General features: G+C 39.3%; 1 protein-coding gene across 3 annotated transcripts in view; it reads right to left on the bottom strand.

Moving 5' to 3' along the window:
- Positions 1-16,379, bottom strand: part of epha3 (eph receptor A3) — an 85,243-nt gene that overhangs the window by 21,783 nt on the left and 47,081 nt on the right. For all 3 annotated transcript variants that reach the window (XM_017470448.3, XM_017470446.3, XM_017470447.3), the window contains exons 5-10: positions 13,910-14,245; positions 8,590-8,714; positions 2,471-2,633; positions 1,292-1,394; positions 712-776; positions 409-534 (exon numbers count right to left, since the gene is read on the bottom strand). In XM_017470448.3, coding sequence (XP_017325937.1) covers positions 409-534; positions 712-776; positions 1,292-1,394; positions 2,471-2,633; positions 8,590-8,714; positions 13,910-14,245 — 918 coding nt within the window. The remainder of the gene's footprint in view (positions 1-408; positions 535-711; positions 777-1,291; positions 1,395-2,470; positions 2,634-8,589; positions 8,715-13,909; positions 14,246-16,379) is intronic.

Below are 16,379 nucleotides of genomic sequence, written 5' to 3'. Positions count from 1 at the left end.
ATAGTCTCATTATTTGCTGGTTTCTCTTGCATTGGCTTGTGCAGCTATAAATTATGAGGCATTATTTTGATGTGTGTTCTATTCTTTAAGACATCAGGTATGCAAAGTGCCTGGGAGAGAATGAGCTACAGGGGGTGAAAAACAATATCCCAGCTGGAGGTATGCTCCGTTTACACACTCCTCAGCTCCATCAGCACGCACTCTATTAAAGGCAGTGAGGCGATGAGGATGAGCACTGGGAGGAACACTCTCCCCATTTCCCCGCTCACAATCAAAAGCATATATTTCCAGCTGAGGTGCTAAATGATTCTCATTTACATTAACTGTCACATCTTTGACAAATGCATTCTGCCCTGTTGCAGGTAGCTTCATTACAGCTGGAGAAGGTTAAGGAGAGACATGGCGTACCTGCACCCACAACTTTGTCGATGGCAATGCAAGAAGCATCTAACTCCTTGGCGAATTCATGCACCGCCTGACTTGGATCCTCATAAGTGTGGGGATCCACGTAGGTCCTAATACCAGGCAGTCGCACTGAAAATAAAAGAAGAGTTGAAATCATAATTGAGTTAATTATCCGGGTTAAATAATTACAACGAGTATATACATTGGGTGCCAGTGTATTGACTGATATTTACAAAATTAATTAAAAGGTTAGTATTACCAGGTTGGACATAGGATACACAAATACATATAGTGACATATACTTACAGTGACCATTACCAAAGTGAAGCCTCTTTTTGTCTGGATGTTTAGATTTGCTGTAGCCACAGCACCTGTCAATCAGAGTGTTAAAAGGTAACAGTTATCATCAGTGACATTTGGATGAGCCTATTGCTACTCTATACTATGCTAGAGAACATTTAATGACTCAATAGACAAAATTCATGTCCAGGATGAACCTGTCTACTTTGGTATGAGGCAGAGCAGTATTTTAAAGTCTTATAATAAATCAGATATTTATACAGTCTTTCAACAGTGCTGTCTGCCAAGATCAGCCCCTCTGCCTGACTTGACACTCAAGCTCTCATGGTGCCTGTTACTTTAAGTAAAGCAGAGGCAGGAAAAATAATACAGCTTTTGCCAAGTAAATCATCCAGTACTATATATAGCTGGTTGACATGCAGGGGCATGGTCTTCTTATATCTATGTCTTCATCTAGCAGATATAGGGGGTGGGAGGTGCTGAAGTGGGGAGATTTGAGTAAGAGACATGTATGAGAGAAATGACAGGTTCAAGATGGCCACACTTAAGCCTCTGTAAAGGTGTTGAGTATGAGTGACAGGCCAACCTGCTAATCACAATGTAAAGCACCACGGTTAGGAGGATGATGGCGACAGCAGAAGCAATGGCAATTAGCACAACCTGACTGTTCTCACTGGAGATTGAGAAAGCTGGGAGAGACAAACAGAGAAATAAAGAGACACAGAAAGATCAACTGACTGGATCAGAGTATACTAAACAAGAGAATAAGGAAAGAAAATACTGTTAAGATTTATGTGATCCTGCACAGGTCAAAGTGAGATTTATGCAAAAACTTGATGAGAACAATAACTTTCTTTACTCTATAGCACAGAGTATTATATGACTTTAAACTGATTTGTCACCATCATACATCATATCATCTATTTCTTAAAACTGACTCTCATTTTACAAATTACCACATCAAATTTACTCTGCAGATGCAATAATTTCTTTAAATAAGCCATGAATCCTTTCAAGCCGCTAGACTGTGAACTAATGCACAGGAAAGCTCTGGTGACTGATTCTCCAAATCCCAAATGTAGAATGCTTTTTGCTCAGATTAACAAATGAATAATGGGAGCTATCATCTCAGGGGAGCTATGCCATCATTTTACATTTGCTATGCATGCGGAGTTCGATAGAGCCATGACCAGTTCAGTAACCTGAAGATAGGATAGTGCTTCTTGCCTGTACTATATCATTCCATTCCATGACCATCCATTGATTTCCTATAAATGTTTCATTAGTAAGACGAGTACAGAGAAAGGAGAGGTTCTGCTCTGATAACAGGATATACAGTGTATCAAATACACATGGCGTGCTAAATGCAGAAGATTTACTGACATCACAATGACAGAATATTTTTGCCATTAGTAAGACTGTTGTCTTATAAATAAATAGCTTACACACTACACATTTATACGCTAACATAAAAATCAACTTACAGTTACAGTACAATTAAAACAAGTATTTACAAATGTAACATCTGAAGAGGGATTTTTAGCAATGTAGTAGCAAAAACAAAATGACAAAAGACTCCATGGGGAGTCCAAGTGTGTCTAATCCAAAAATGATCCTAAATTATATAAAATACCCTAACATTAAACCTTGATTTAGTTTGACTGATGGGACATGATTCTGTTTAATCCTCTATGAGTATGTAATTGGGGCAGGTAATGCTTACTTATTGAAATAATATTGAGGTAGGGAACCAGTTTGTGCTTACAGTCAGGGCTGGTCTCAAACTCAAACTTGCGGCTGCTGCTGCCATAACCCGCAGCGGTACGAGCTCTAATCTGCAGCAGGTATCTGGTATCAGGTTTCAGTCCATTCAGAGTCACATTTGTGCCCTTGCATCTCAGGATGGTATAGCTGGTCTCTTGTTCTTGCTTCAGGAAACAAGGGAGACAAATGAAAAAGAAAATAAAAGAGAGACATGTTATCATAACATAGATTTTGAGATAGACAGCTCATCTGAGCAAACTGAAGTAGTTTGGCCCTTGTTAGAGCAGACTGTCATGTCTGAAGGCTTTTTTTGTAGTTGGCAGAGTTTAGTAATAGTATTACTGGGCCATTTCCCAGGTCCAAAAAAGGTGTATTCATAATTGGATAAGTTCCAGACTGCTGTATACAGTACCAACGTGACTTGATAAATGGATACTTTTATCTTTATGGCTTTCCTAAAGACCTCAACAGTGCAATGATCCTCTCTACTGCTCTAAAAAACCTACAATGGAATTATGGGACATCTATCCTTTGAACCCACTATTTCCAGATGTACCTCTGCTAGGGTAAAGTGAGATCAGTGGAATGAACAGGGTGGGGTGCTTTAATCCATTTACTGTAGGTTTCAGCAGAAAACGGATTACCGTTAATGGCAGGCTCATTCAAAATATCATGGTTTTTCTCTTCACCCATCAGTCTTTAAGTGGCATAACATGTAGTCACCTAAAAGGTCTTCAGCATGTTGTATCATCTCTGATCCTTTAGAAGAAGTTCACTTGTTCACACAGTATTTTTGTTGTTGTTTAAGTACATGGACTTGGACTGAGACCTCACATACTAAAGAATATGTGCATATGACTCAGCAATGTCTTCAGATTAAACTAAATATCTGACCTTTGATTTGACTAAAGCACCAACAAAGAGCAAAGCTATCAGCAGACTTTATATACAAATCATGGTAAGAAAGCATTCTGAAACTTCATATGGAGTGCATTGGGTTTTATGATTTAGCAAGTGCTTTAAATTCAGTGGGAAGATGAAACCAATACCCTGCATCTTACTGTATGTGCGTTCGTTCAAGTCGTAAATCTTTTCGCAGGTTGTCACTGTTCACTGCTCATGACACTATGTGATTCCCTGAAAATTATATACAGGTGTGCCCAAACGTTTTATGCTGGAAGTATTCTTACCATATGTCTCAGTGGTGCATTGACTACTTCCACACACTGTGGCTTGCATTTGTTACTTCTCAATGTGTTGGTGGAATTTAATATCCTTGTCATGTTCTGCTCTGACAATCTAAATACTCCAATCTCGGAAACTGCCTCAACTTCAATTGAAAGAGAAACTGTGTAAATATTCAATTTATTTCAAAAAGCATTCCTTCTCTACAAACTTTATAAACAATCCAAATTAAAAAAACATCCTTTCATTTTTTTACTCTCATAGATTAAAATGATAAAAAAAAATAACCACAAATATGTGTTCCCACTAGTTTCCTTGCTTTGATTAAGAGGATTAAAAAGCCATATACAGTATCTCACAAAAGTGAGTACACCCCTCACATTTTTGTAAATATTTGATTATGTCTTTTAATGTGACAACACTGAAGAAATGACACTTTGCTATAATGTAAAGTAGTGAGTGTACAGCTTGTGTAACAGTGTAAATTTGCTGTCCCCTCAAAATAACTCAACACACAGCCATTAATGTCTAAACCACTGGCAACAAAAGTGAGTACACCCCTATGTGAAAATGTACAAATTGGGCCCAAAGTGTCAATATTTTGTGTGGCCACCATTATTTTCCAGCACTGCCTTAACCCTCTTGGTTCACCAGAGCTTCACAGGTTGCCACTGGAGTCCTCTTCCACTCCTCCATGATCACATCATGGAGCTGGTGGATGTTAGAGACCTTGTAATCCTCCACCTTCCGTTTGAGGATGTCCCACAGGGTTTAGGTCTGGAGACATGCTTGGCCAGTCCATCACCTTCACCCTCAGCTTCTTTAGCAAGGCAGTGGTCGTCTTAGAGGTGTGTTTGGGGTCGTTATCATGCTGGAATACTGTATACTGATCATGCTCTGCTTCAGTATGTCACAGTACATGTGGGCATTCATGGTTCCCTCAATGAACTGTAGCTCCCCAGTGCCGGCAGCACTCATGCAGCCCCAGATCATGACACTCCCACCACCATGCTTGACTGTAGGCAAGACACACTCGTCTTTGATGCAGTGTGCGGCGTATGGTCTGAGCACCGACAGGCTGACCTCCCACCCCTTCAACCTCTACAGCAATGCAGGCAGCACTCATACGTCTATTTCCCAAAGACAACCTCTGGAAATGACGCTGAGCACGTGCACGCAACTTCTTTGGTCGACCAAGGCAAGGCCTGTTCTGAGTGGAACCTGTCCTGTTAAACCGCTGTATCGTCTTGGCCACTGGGCAGCAGCTCAGTGTCAGGGTCTTGGGAATCTTCTTATAGCTTAGGCCATCTTTCTGTAGAGCAACAATTCTTTTTTTCAGATCCTCAGAGAGTTCTTTGCCATGAGGTGCCATGTTGAACTTCCAGTGACCAGAATGAGGGAGTGTGAGAGCGATGACACAATATTTAACACACCTGCTCCCCATTCACACCTGAGACCGTGTAACACTAACAAGTCACATGACACCGGGGAGGGAAAATGGCTAATTGGGTCCAATTTGGACATTTTCACTTGGGGGTGTACTCACTTTTGTTGCCAGCGGTTTAGACATTAATGGCTGTGTGTTGAGTTATTTTGAGGGGACAGCAAATTTACACTGTTATACAAGCTGTACTCTCACTACTTTACATTGTAGCAAATTGTCATTTCTTCAGTGTTGTCACATGCAAAGATATAATCTAATATTTACAAAAATGTGAGGTGTGTACTCACTTTTGTGAGATACTGTATGCTGTGTCCTACATATATATATATATATATATATATATATATATATATATATATATATATATATATATATATATATATATATATATAGTACTGAAAAAGTCTGAATGGTGAGATATGTGGTACTAGACATGACATTTTATGTTACATACACCTAGTCATTGATTTAATAAGAAGACAAATAAAGAGTGCTAATTTGCATGTGCAATCTGATTTATTCTGTTTGCAGTCAGTGGGTGTGTTGTGGAGCATTTATAAACAGATAAATGACATCATGTGCAAAATAAGGGGAGGAAAATATTTAAATGAGGATTTTGCTTGTACTAATTATTCTCATTAGCAATGAAAGTTCAGATGTTAAAATGACTCCAAGAGAATTGAAACATGTCACTCATATGCATAATTACACATCAGGTAGAATGCTGTTAACAACAAAATACTTTATACTGAATACTTTAACAACAAAATTAATCTGAAATAAATAAATAAATAAATAAGAGTAGACAGAGTATGTATTCTGTTCATGGAGAAAATGTAAAGACAATCTTTTCCCAATTAAATGCTGTTGATATTTAAACTGAAAGTGCGCTTGTAAAAACTTTGCTGTGGTGAAATGTCTTTATTTCAAGAAACTTTCTTTTCATTTTAAGATACATAGATATAATTTTATGAAAAATTATAAAGAAATAAAAAAAGTAATTAATTTTTTCAAAAAAAAATTAAAAAGTGCTTACACAAAATTTAATATCTGCCCTTTGGAAGTACTAATTCATGCACACAGTTACTGTTCCAATTGTGACTTTCAGGCTTAGAAGAGTGCACAGCGGGTGGTAATTAATCTATTTGCATAGACACCACCATATATTTTGCAGATGGAAAATGCGCTGAAATGCATATTCATTAAGGCAAGTGAAAATCTCTGTAGACCCTGCTAGTAAGTTAGCTTGCACATTTCCAGGTGTAATTAAATTTACACGTTTCAACACATGCAAAAATGTAGTAAATCATGGCAGTAGCATAGTTTGAAGTATCACTGCCTACTGCTTTACCATATAGGCATTTAGCAGAAGGGCCCTTTTTTATTTTTTAACATTTTTTTAGAGAAACATTGCGTGGCTGTTTTTTTCAGGAGCTGCATTATTTCAATAAGCAGGCATCTTTAATCCTGTTTAGGGAGACATTTACCACTGTTTATTTATGGTTTACGGTATACACCATTATAAAGTGTAAACATTCTGTTGTTTTGAACCAGACCCATAGATGCCATTTCTTCTCGGGAAAACTCACTTAATGAATTCAGGGCTCTTTTGTGGGCTTAATGCCATGGCCTCTTGGTGTTACTGTGGTTACTATGAGTCAGGGAGCCCTGTGAACAGATTTGGAGGCCCCTTTTCTCTCTCAGTGGGTGTGTTTGTGTATTTCTTAAAAGGGTGAGGGGCACTCTGTTATCCTCTGCCAGCCTAGATCAAGGGCACTGTAAGTCCTACCAGGGGTATTCCTTTGCTTTTCCACATGGCAGACCCAGTTGTGTAGGATTTGGGCAAACTAAACCCCGCTTTTGGAAACGATGCCTCAGTAGCATGTGTAATTAACAGAATCAGTGAGGAGATACAATAGATTTGATTGTAAAAGGAAGATACTATGCCACCCAGGGTCAAACAAGACATGGATTTCAGGGGCCTCTGAGTGTACATGTGCCAGTGAAACCAGGCCCAGATGAGATGGCTTTGGTTACAAATAAGGAGATTATGGCCAACCCGCAGCATTTCATAAGCTGAGATTTGGAGTTTGGCTGATCACGCTGAAAGGCATTTAACAAAGGTCCTCTATAGAAAGCAGAGGAGTCAGTCACACCTCGCCAGCTCTCCTTTTTGCCAGTGGATCGAACTGTTATTAGTATAACTTAAACATTTTTGTAGCCAGTCAGTTCGACAGAACTAATACAAAAAAGGCCTGGTATTTTTGCAGAAATGAAACAGCAAAAAAGCAGCTTTATTACTGTTCATTAATAACTTTAATAACAATGATGATGCATTATTACTAGGCTAATCTTGTCTTTATGGAATATGGATATATAATTTACCGACTGTAAAACATGATTCTGTATTAAATTAGAGTATAACTACTTAAGTTAACTACTTACAGACAGTGTTGTTCAAAACCAAGTATTAGTGAATAGTTTGTAAGGTTTTGATAAAGATGTGTTTAACTTCATTCATGAGCTTGATAGCAAAAGCAAAGAGTTTTTGCCCATTCATCTATTTTTGGAAGCCTGTGTGTCTGTGTTTAATGCATATTTTACATGCATGTGAATGTTTCTATGTGGTCATAGAATCAAGCCATTTACTCAGTAGACTATGAAATGTTGTTTTCTGTGGGAAAATTCTGGCTAATTGCCATTGGAAACTAGGCCTTTTTTCACACCCTCGGATTCCCTGCCAGTTTGGGAGAGACACACAATGTCAGGGTCCAATTAAGTGCCAAAGCTGGAGCCCCACTTCCTGCAATCTGCTCGGCCTGAGGGACACATTACCCACTTCATGCAGGAGTCGAAGATATCACAGTGTCTGACAGCATGAAAGAGCTCCACAGAACACTGACCCTTAGAAAGCTCTCAGCGGCAACAATGATGTGGGGCAACAAAGCTCACCCTGGTATTCCGCATATTAAATCAATCAGGGCCAAATCCCTGTACGCTTCATTAATCACACAGCAGCTGCAGCAAACCTGGATAGAGCCTGACTAAACTGACTTATGACAGGAGAGCATGATAGTTTTGTTTTATTTTTTAAGATGAGAGAACTTGGGTGTCTAGCACACATGGGCTTAACACACAAGTTTATGTTTTCTTAAGTTTATATCACTGCTTCTCCTGGTGCAAAGAATTTATGAGAGTCAAATTGAATAATATTTGACACTTGTCCAGTATTGTTTTTCTTTATATTGAGACCCAGGATTAAGTGTTTAATGAAGATGAATGAATAATTTGAATCAAAACACCCCACTCACCAGTCAGGAATGTATATCATGTTAATAAATTAAGCCTCTGTACATATGTCTTTCAGAAGTTGAATGAACAAAATACCCTCTTTAATCTCCATAAAAAAGGCCATAGAGAAAGATTTAGACCCAGGTTAAATGCTATTAGTGTTGAATGTCCAGAGTGAATAGCGATTAAAGTGCCCCCACCTTCTCATAGTACTTGACCTCGTAGTCCAAGATAATACCATTGGGCCTTTCTGGCTCCAGCCAGGACAGTGAGATACTGTTTCGGGATGTTCTGTCTTTCCTGATGATTGTGACCTGGGATGGAGCTGCAGGGAGAGAAAAAAATAAAGGGACATGGAGATTGAGGATGAGGATTAGCTTCTTCCTCTGCTTCTGACTTCATTACATGCACAGTTCACAGTAAGTTCAGCAATTTTGCTTCAACTATCCAAGACTGCTGTGAATTGATTCTTGGGTGACCTAATTGAGTTTTCTTTAGTAGGGGTCAGAGTTGGAAAAGACAGTGATGCATTTGTTAATAATTTGCATAATTAGTATCATGTCATGACAAATCAGTGACTCCATTTCCCAGAATGCACCATGAACTACAAACATGGCCAACCACTACAACTCCCAAAGCTACACACTGTCACATCACCTTCTCTTGAGAACTAATCAGACACACCTGTTCCCAGAAACAATATCAATGGCACCACACTAATTAAGAGATTATCAGACCCTGTTTAAACTAGTGTATTTTCATTTTAAAACGCATAACTTTTGCTACAGTTACACCTGTCGTCTACACTACTCCAGCGTTTTCGACCCTCGAAAACGGAGACTTTTGGAAACGCTAAAGACCCCGTTTTAGTTTGAAAACTCCGGGCTCATGTTTCAGTGTAAACAGACCAAAACGAAGACTTTTGAAAACAAAGGCGTGGCTCTGCCCACATTCACTCCCTGATTGGGTCTTCTGGATCATTGCGTATCCTTCCTTGATTGGTCAAGCCCCTACCATATGACCATTATGCTACCTTGATCATATACATAACAACATGGAGACTGAACTGCAAGCTTTGCTGGCTTTGTTGTCATTCTTAGAGGCCATTGTGCAGTTAAATTCTGTATTTTAGAATACTGCAGCTGCATACATGCGCAAGAGGCAAGCTATGATTAGAGCAATCGGCAACAAATCTCATTTCAAGCGGCTTAAGCCCTACATGGACCGCCAGTTTTGGGTTAGACCAAAAGAGAGCGGACAATGGACAATAAAACCGAGGGGAAACAAGTGAGACTCGTGGTGACAAGGTTTCTTGACCCATAAGCCATTTGAGCAGCCCACATTAAGAGCAGCAAAAAACAGCCTACATTAAAAAGAAACAATATTCCTTATTGTTTTATTTCATAACGAGTCTATGACTGCTTGTGTGACCTATGCATCTGTTTTTACCTTGATGTGTCGTTTATGTTTTCACTGCAATGCACCAGTGTACTAATGTTACAAATAAAGTGAATTATTTTAATTTGTATCGAGTTTGATTAAGTACACACTAGCCTTGATTATCCATATTTATAAAGAACAAACATGACAATAAAAATAGAATGAATAGAAAGTAATAAACCCAATGTGTAAAAAAGACATCCTTGCTTTTCCTCGCAATCATGCTCATTGTTGTGCCTGCCGGTGACTAGCAACCAACTTCCTGTTTACAACTGTATGCGCATGCCCAGTGTGCATGGATGGTCATGTGACATACGTATTCGGTCATCTAGTGTGGATGGACATCGTTTCTGAAACTCCAGTGTGGACGAGGATCAATAACGCACTAGTGTAAACAGGGCCTCACACACACACAGCCATTGCAAAGTATATGCTCAGTTACATTTAGTCTCTGCTGTTACCAAGCCTTGATAACTTGTTTGTTTATTCTGGTTTTGACTTTGTTCTTGTTTTCGACATCGTCTTTTTGCGTTGCCTTGTTTGGACCGTTTGCTTGATCGCCTGACCTCTGCCTGTATTTATTTATTGATTTCTGCTAATCCCTTGGACTTGTTATTTTATTAAACTGCCATACCTGCACTTGCTTCCATCCTAAACCTCATTACGTGACAGTTAGTCTGGGTTTGTCACAATAAATGAGGCTCCTGTAGCAAGGTCTAGCAAGCATTTTCAGCTCTCTCATTCTTTTAAAGGCTAATATCAATCTCTTATATGTTTCTCTGCTTTAGTACTTCACATGGCCCCAATATGTGATCATAATTCAAGTCAAAGTTCTGTCCCTCCCTTCTACTGACTGGCTCACTTATGTACTTTTCAGTTTTACAGCTCTCTAATTGCAAGGCAGCAATGAAGCCATGAAGGCATCTGACTGGCCCATGTTTTAATTTTATTAGACCACAGGAAAAAACATGTTGTTCTTTGAAATGTTCAAGGTTTTTCTTGACTGTGATTACACAGTTTTGATTTTCCCCCATTTGGACCCTTTTTTTTTTTACTGTTAACAAATCCAGATGGACCCAGTCTGTTCCTTGCACGCCTACACACAATTCTGATAAGGTATTAGTGAGGTTTTATAGTGACTGCAGTTTATGGAGTTTATGGTAGGCAGATTTATGGTGTATGGACTATTGTATGTCTTTCTGAGCTTTCTGTTTGGCACTCCAGAGTACAAAACACCACATATTCTTCAAACCAATTTAAAGAGGGAAATACTCGCCTACCATGTAGCCCATGTATGCAGTATACTGAAGATGCAGTTACAAAAACACAGAGATGAATCACCTCGCCAACAACCAGAATTGGATTAAAACCCAATGCACAGGCCAGAGCAATTTATAGGTGTGGTTTTCTCCACCACTTTGTTACAAAATTGTTTCAGAAATTAACATTTTAAATAATCTTTGTGAAATGTAGGCATGGCATTGACAATCAGAAGATCACTACATCACCAAATGTCCTCCACATGGCTTTTGAATTGTCCAATGGTAAACACTCTCAATATGGACATAGTTGGGACTTCTCTACTGAAGTCTTCCATTCTCTCTGCTCCTCAATAGACCCTGCAGATTTAAGGAAAGAATCTTGCAACACTCTACAGACAGAACTCTTCACCCTCTGCCTTTCTAGTACAGCTCCAGCTAAAGTCATCTTCCCATAAAACGCAGTCCAACAATATTAAATAATGGTAAAAGGACATCACATTCAGCTCCAGTTCTCCTATTGTCATCAGGTTTGTTGAAATTCTACATCCTGTGCTGGCAGGAATGAGCAGGAGGCCGTGGTTTGTCTGACGACACCCTGTCAAAATGGCAGAACACAAACATTTTAAAGTTTTTGTAGGCCAAGAGAAGATCACTGTCCTAACACAGAGGGCATGTGTTGTCTCCCTGGGGCTATGCCGCACATGCTTGCTGTGTTTACATGGAAAGGTCTGTGCTGACATCCTTGTAAGACCTCGTAAATGTGCTCTCTGACAGGGAGTGCAGCTGCAGAGTGGGAGCACTGGACTGGCCATTCACACGTCTCTCTCTCTTGCTTTCATTTGCATTTTATAAGACAATAAATGTAGCTGCATTGTTTGTCCAAGGTCGAGGGAGTAGAGCTGCAGGGAAAGGGGTTGTGATCTTGCATGTTTTGAACTCTCCAAAAGATCCCAAAGATAAAATTAAATACGCATTTATATTCACTGTTTACATTGAGATGAGTGAAGAAAAAGTGAGAGAACACTTCAGCTAAGAAGTTTATATGTGCTTGAGAGCAACGGCAGTCGCAGTAGAATGGGAAAAAAAAATCTTTTTGTGAAAGCTTTGTAATGTGAGACACATAGTGAAACTAGACTTGTGGTAGAAACACAAACACAGTATTAAAAGTATTGTATCTATAATAGTATAGATAATGCCTCATGGCTCTCTGCAACTTGTAATCTCCACATATCCACATATAGAATAAATTGACTGTGTCCCCTAACACTATTTTGGAATCTAAGTCAATTTAGGTCACACTTAGTGTCCTAAGTTTGATTTTCCATCAAATAATTTAAGGGCCAGAGGTTTATTTACTGCCTTACTTGTTGAAGGCCTAAAACTTTTCTCAAAGCATCAGTGTCTGGCAATCACTCTGTTAATAGATCACAGCTGTGATAACATGAAGAAAGCTGAAACCACAACAGCATCTGACCAGAATGCACTCAGCTTTGACAAGAAAATATCATCGAATCACAAGGCCAAATGAGTACCTAATCATATATGTTTGTTCAAAAACTTTGAGTTATATAGAAAATCAGGCCAATAATAATAATAGTACTCAGGGTTTTTGTCATTTTACAACTGCCACTAGCATTTCCTCATTATTATGAAAAACATCATTCTATCTATGGACCAGAAGCTGATAAGGGAAAGACTAAATTTTGTATTATATCAAGTATATCTACAGTCTCCTCTCCATGACTGTAGTGCTCTTACAAGGTTTAGAGGTTTAAACTCCCTGTGGTAAAAGGGTGCAAAACTATCAATCCTTAGCCTTTGATCTACAGTAGCCCTCAACCTACTGTTTTATGGCTCCAAACTCTAGTGTCTGTAACCTCAGTTCTAAAGCTTGCACTAAATCATCTACCAGTTTCTGCACCTATCACTTTAAAGCTAGAGCAGAACTGACAGAAGAGACAGAAGCCAAGACCTCATATGGCTCAAGAGCACAACTGCTCATCTTTACAGAGGAAACCCTAGTGGAATGGAAGGCAGATGGCCCTGAGTTCCAGCTTTATAGTAACCTGAGGAATCATGACCTTCATGCTGCCTGACTGGATGCCAGCACCTGCAGACAGATATGTGCACAGACTGCTCTGATAGCACAAGAAGTTTCAGGAATGGGAGGATCAAAAACAAGCTTGCTGAGATATTAAATGCATGTTTTCTTCTCTCCAAATGGAATTGTGAGCTTTGTTGCACATCGCTGCCAGGAAATTGAATTGTCTTTATCGATCCCCTTTATGAATACATTCTGGGACGAAACATTCTTCCAAGGTTATTTTAACTTATACAAAAGTGTTTTTATTATAAGCTAGGACACACTTGATCTAAATGCACCTAACACAGCTTAATGGCAGCCTATCACCTGTGGGATGCCATTAAAACCGAATGAAGCAACATTATGTCCATGTGTGAAAGGCTATCTGTACTTTTACCCCAAAGACTTTGTTACTCGAAGAAATCTAAAGGAAAATCTATTCCATGTAAATTATGTTGAATGTTGTATTAGTCTTAACTTTCTTGTTAACTTTTTTCATTGCTAAAGTAAAAAATACAACATTTTATGTGGCAGCATAGTGGCACAGAACACACAGTTGCTGCTTTAACATTGTTGTTTGCTGACGTTTGCCACAGTGTAAGTGTATGGCACAATTGCTTTGATAAATGCTTTTAAATAACACTAAACTTGTTTGTTACCATTTGACAAGTCAACTACTGTAAATCCTCTGACTTTTTTTGAGCACAGTAAGAGGTGATGTAAAGACAGCCTCACCTGCTTGGTTGGTAGTTATAGTGACGCTGGCATGCTGGCGCATGGCAGGTGCCAGAGAGGAAACTCCATTCTCTGCCTCAATCTCAAAGGTATAGTTAGTGTGTGCCAGCAAGTCAGCCACAGTCACTGTGGTGTTCAGGAGGCCTGAAGCACGGGGCAGGAAACGCACAGCCCCTCTGCATGGCTCGCATTGTTTAGACCCAGCCAAACAACGCTTACACACTACTTTAAAAATCAAGTCCTTCCTGCCACCTGTGTCTTCTGGCCAACTCCAGTCCAGGATCACTGACGTCTCGTTGATGACTGAGATCACATTCCGAGGAGCAGAGGGGGGACCTAATAAAAAAGAAAGCAGGCATGTGGGCACGATACTATCCGGCAAAGAATTTAAGGCTGTCCTGACATCTTATGAGTTTTGAACTCAGCCTGTGCAATATGCAGTTTTGAACATGAGATGTTGTTCTTCGTGTCTAAGGCTATATAATAAAGGAATTTAGAACTGCATATCTTTTTGTTAGGTCTTTTAAAATTATGGCATTACTTCACATTTTTGGGGTATGTATGAAAAAGACTGCAGTGTTAATTTTAAAGGAAGTGGGAGTGCAGGCAGTCCGATTTCATCTGATTGCAAAAGCAGACTTACAAAAAAACAGGTAGACATTTGACTGGGACTCACCGCTCTTTCCATATGATCACAAGAGCAATTTTGAAATGAAATCTGAGGATAAGGAATGGAGCAAGACACCGAATCTGTCCAGACCTCAAACAAACTTAAATTGCTCCTGGCTCTGCTCTGAAGATGTTGTAAGTAGTGTGGAGGGTTAAGAGGGGATTATGTTTCAAGATAAAAACTAGCGTTTGGTCATTTGATTTGACATGAAGAATTTACAGAGAGCATTGTTGTACCAAGTGCTGTCTACTTAACTCTGACTAAGATCTCCTAAAATCTCCTTAAAGATAAAGAATGAGGGAAGGATTCAACCTTGCATTAAGGAAAGACTCACTGCACAATGTGGCCCTCCCACACACAAATATACTTCAGGATTATGTAAGTCTTATCCATTTTAATGCTGCCATAAGTCAGCATTTAAGATAGATTATGAGATGCACTGCAAAGATGATGCATATAATTACATCATTAAAATGGCTTTCTTTATAATTTACCCAGGACCTATTACTTAACATTCTTGAAACAAAACGGATTTCTTTTTTCAACAGAGCACTGCAAAATTACTTTAAACTTCCTTTCTAATGAAGAGAAATAAAATATAATTCTTTTCAATTTCATAAGGATAAGAAAGACATAGAGTCGATACAAACCACAGACATAAACAATCTTGTCTGCCTACAGGTCAGGGGAAATGTGGAATTCTGTTGCGGGTTAACATCTTTGCCAGAGCACAGCATCTTTTGATCTGGACGTATAATAGAAATCACAGTGTGCCATTTAACGTTAACAGACTGCCTGGCCTGCCAGCAGGAGCATGTGAGGTGTGCCGGAGTAAGCCATCCATTACACACACACACACACACAGATACACACACACACACACACACACACACCCCTTCTGACAAGCAGCTCAGCTCCATGCTCACTGAGGTGTGAATGTGGCATTCAGGGCCACTATAAGCTTAAATTAGCAGTGCTACCACAACGCAGAGCCACCACACATTCTGGGCCCATGACTTTGAGAGTGTGACATATGAGGGCTGTTTGTGTGGTGCTGAGAGGTAAATGGTTTACATGCTATTGATTAATGTACCAAATATGTAACATCCGCTCCTTTCTACTGCAGTACTTTTCCTCACGTTGAGGATTTATGCTATTGAAAATGCAAGTTTTATGGGCTCATAAAAAGGAGACGGGTAGAAATAAACAGATCTATTTTTATATACTAAAAGCAGGCATAAATATGTGCACCTTTGAAATGGCTGACAATGAATAAACACAGGATCTTGCAGGCAGGGGTCTACAAAATTACACAAAAATATTCAGCAGTGATGTATAACTAAATCTGTACTATGTAGTTACAGCATGGACTAGAATGTAAAATGCAAATAAATGTTGAACATCTCTAAAGAATACTAAAGGGGGCTTTAACACTGGCAGTTTAGTACAAAATAGAGCACGGTTTGCATGAAAAATTGGTAAAGTGAAAGCTGTCATGTGGGCCCAGAAGTGCACCCTGGTACCAAACCCGAGACTCCCTGTAGGAGGAGTAAACTGTGCTGGAACTGTGCTGCGATTCCCATGAATGTGAACGCAACTTGTACTCGGGTCCGCACTTGCTCAGGAAGTAAAGTAACCTGCACATGTGTTTTAGCCGATGATGACATTGTTATTTTCCACAACACACGTGTACTATGAGTGGCAGGGGAACGTTGAGAAGAGGTCCACTGCTGCGCATAACAGCATCAATATAAATAAATAAATAAATAGGCAAGTAAATATATATATATATATATATAT

The sequence above is a fragment of the Ictalurus punctatus genome, chromosome 6 (genome assembly GCF_001660625.3).
Source record: "Ictalurus punctatus breed USDA103 chromosome 6, Coco_2.0, whole genome shotgun sequence".
Lineage (NCBI taxonomy): Eukaryota > Metazoa > Chordata > Actinopteri > Siluriformes > Ictaluridae > Ictalurus > Ictalurus punctatus.
The sequence above is the reverse complement of the archived record's forward strand: the minus strand, read 5'-3'. Positions and strand labels throughout refer to the sequence as shown.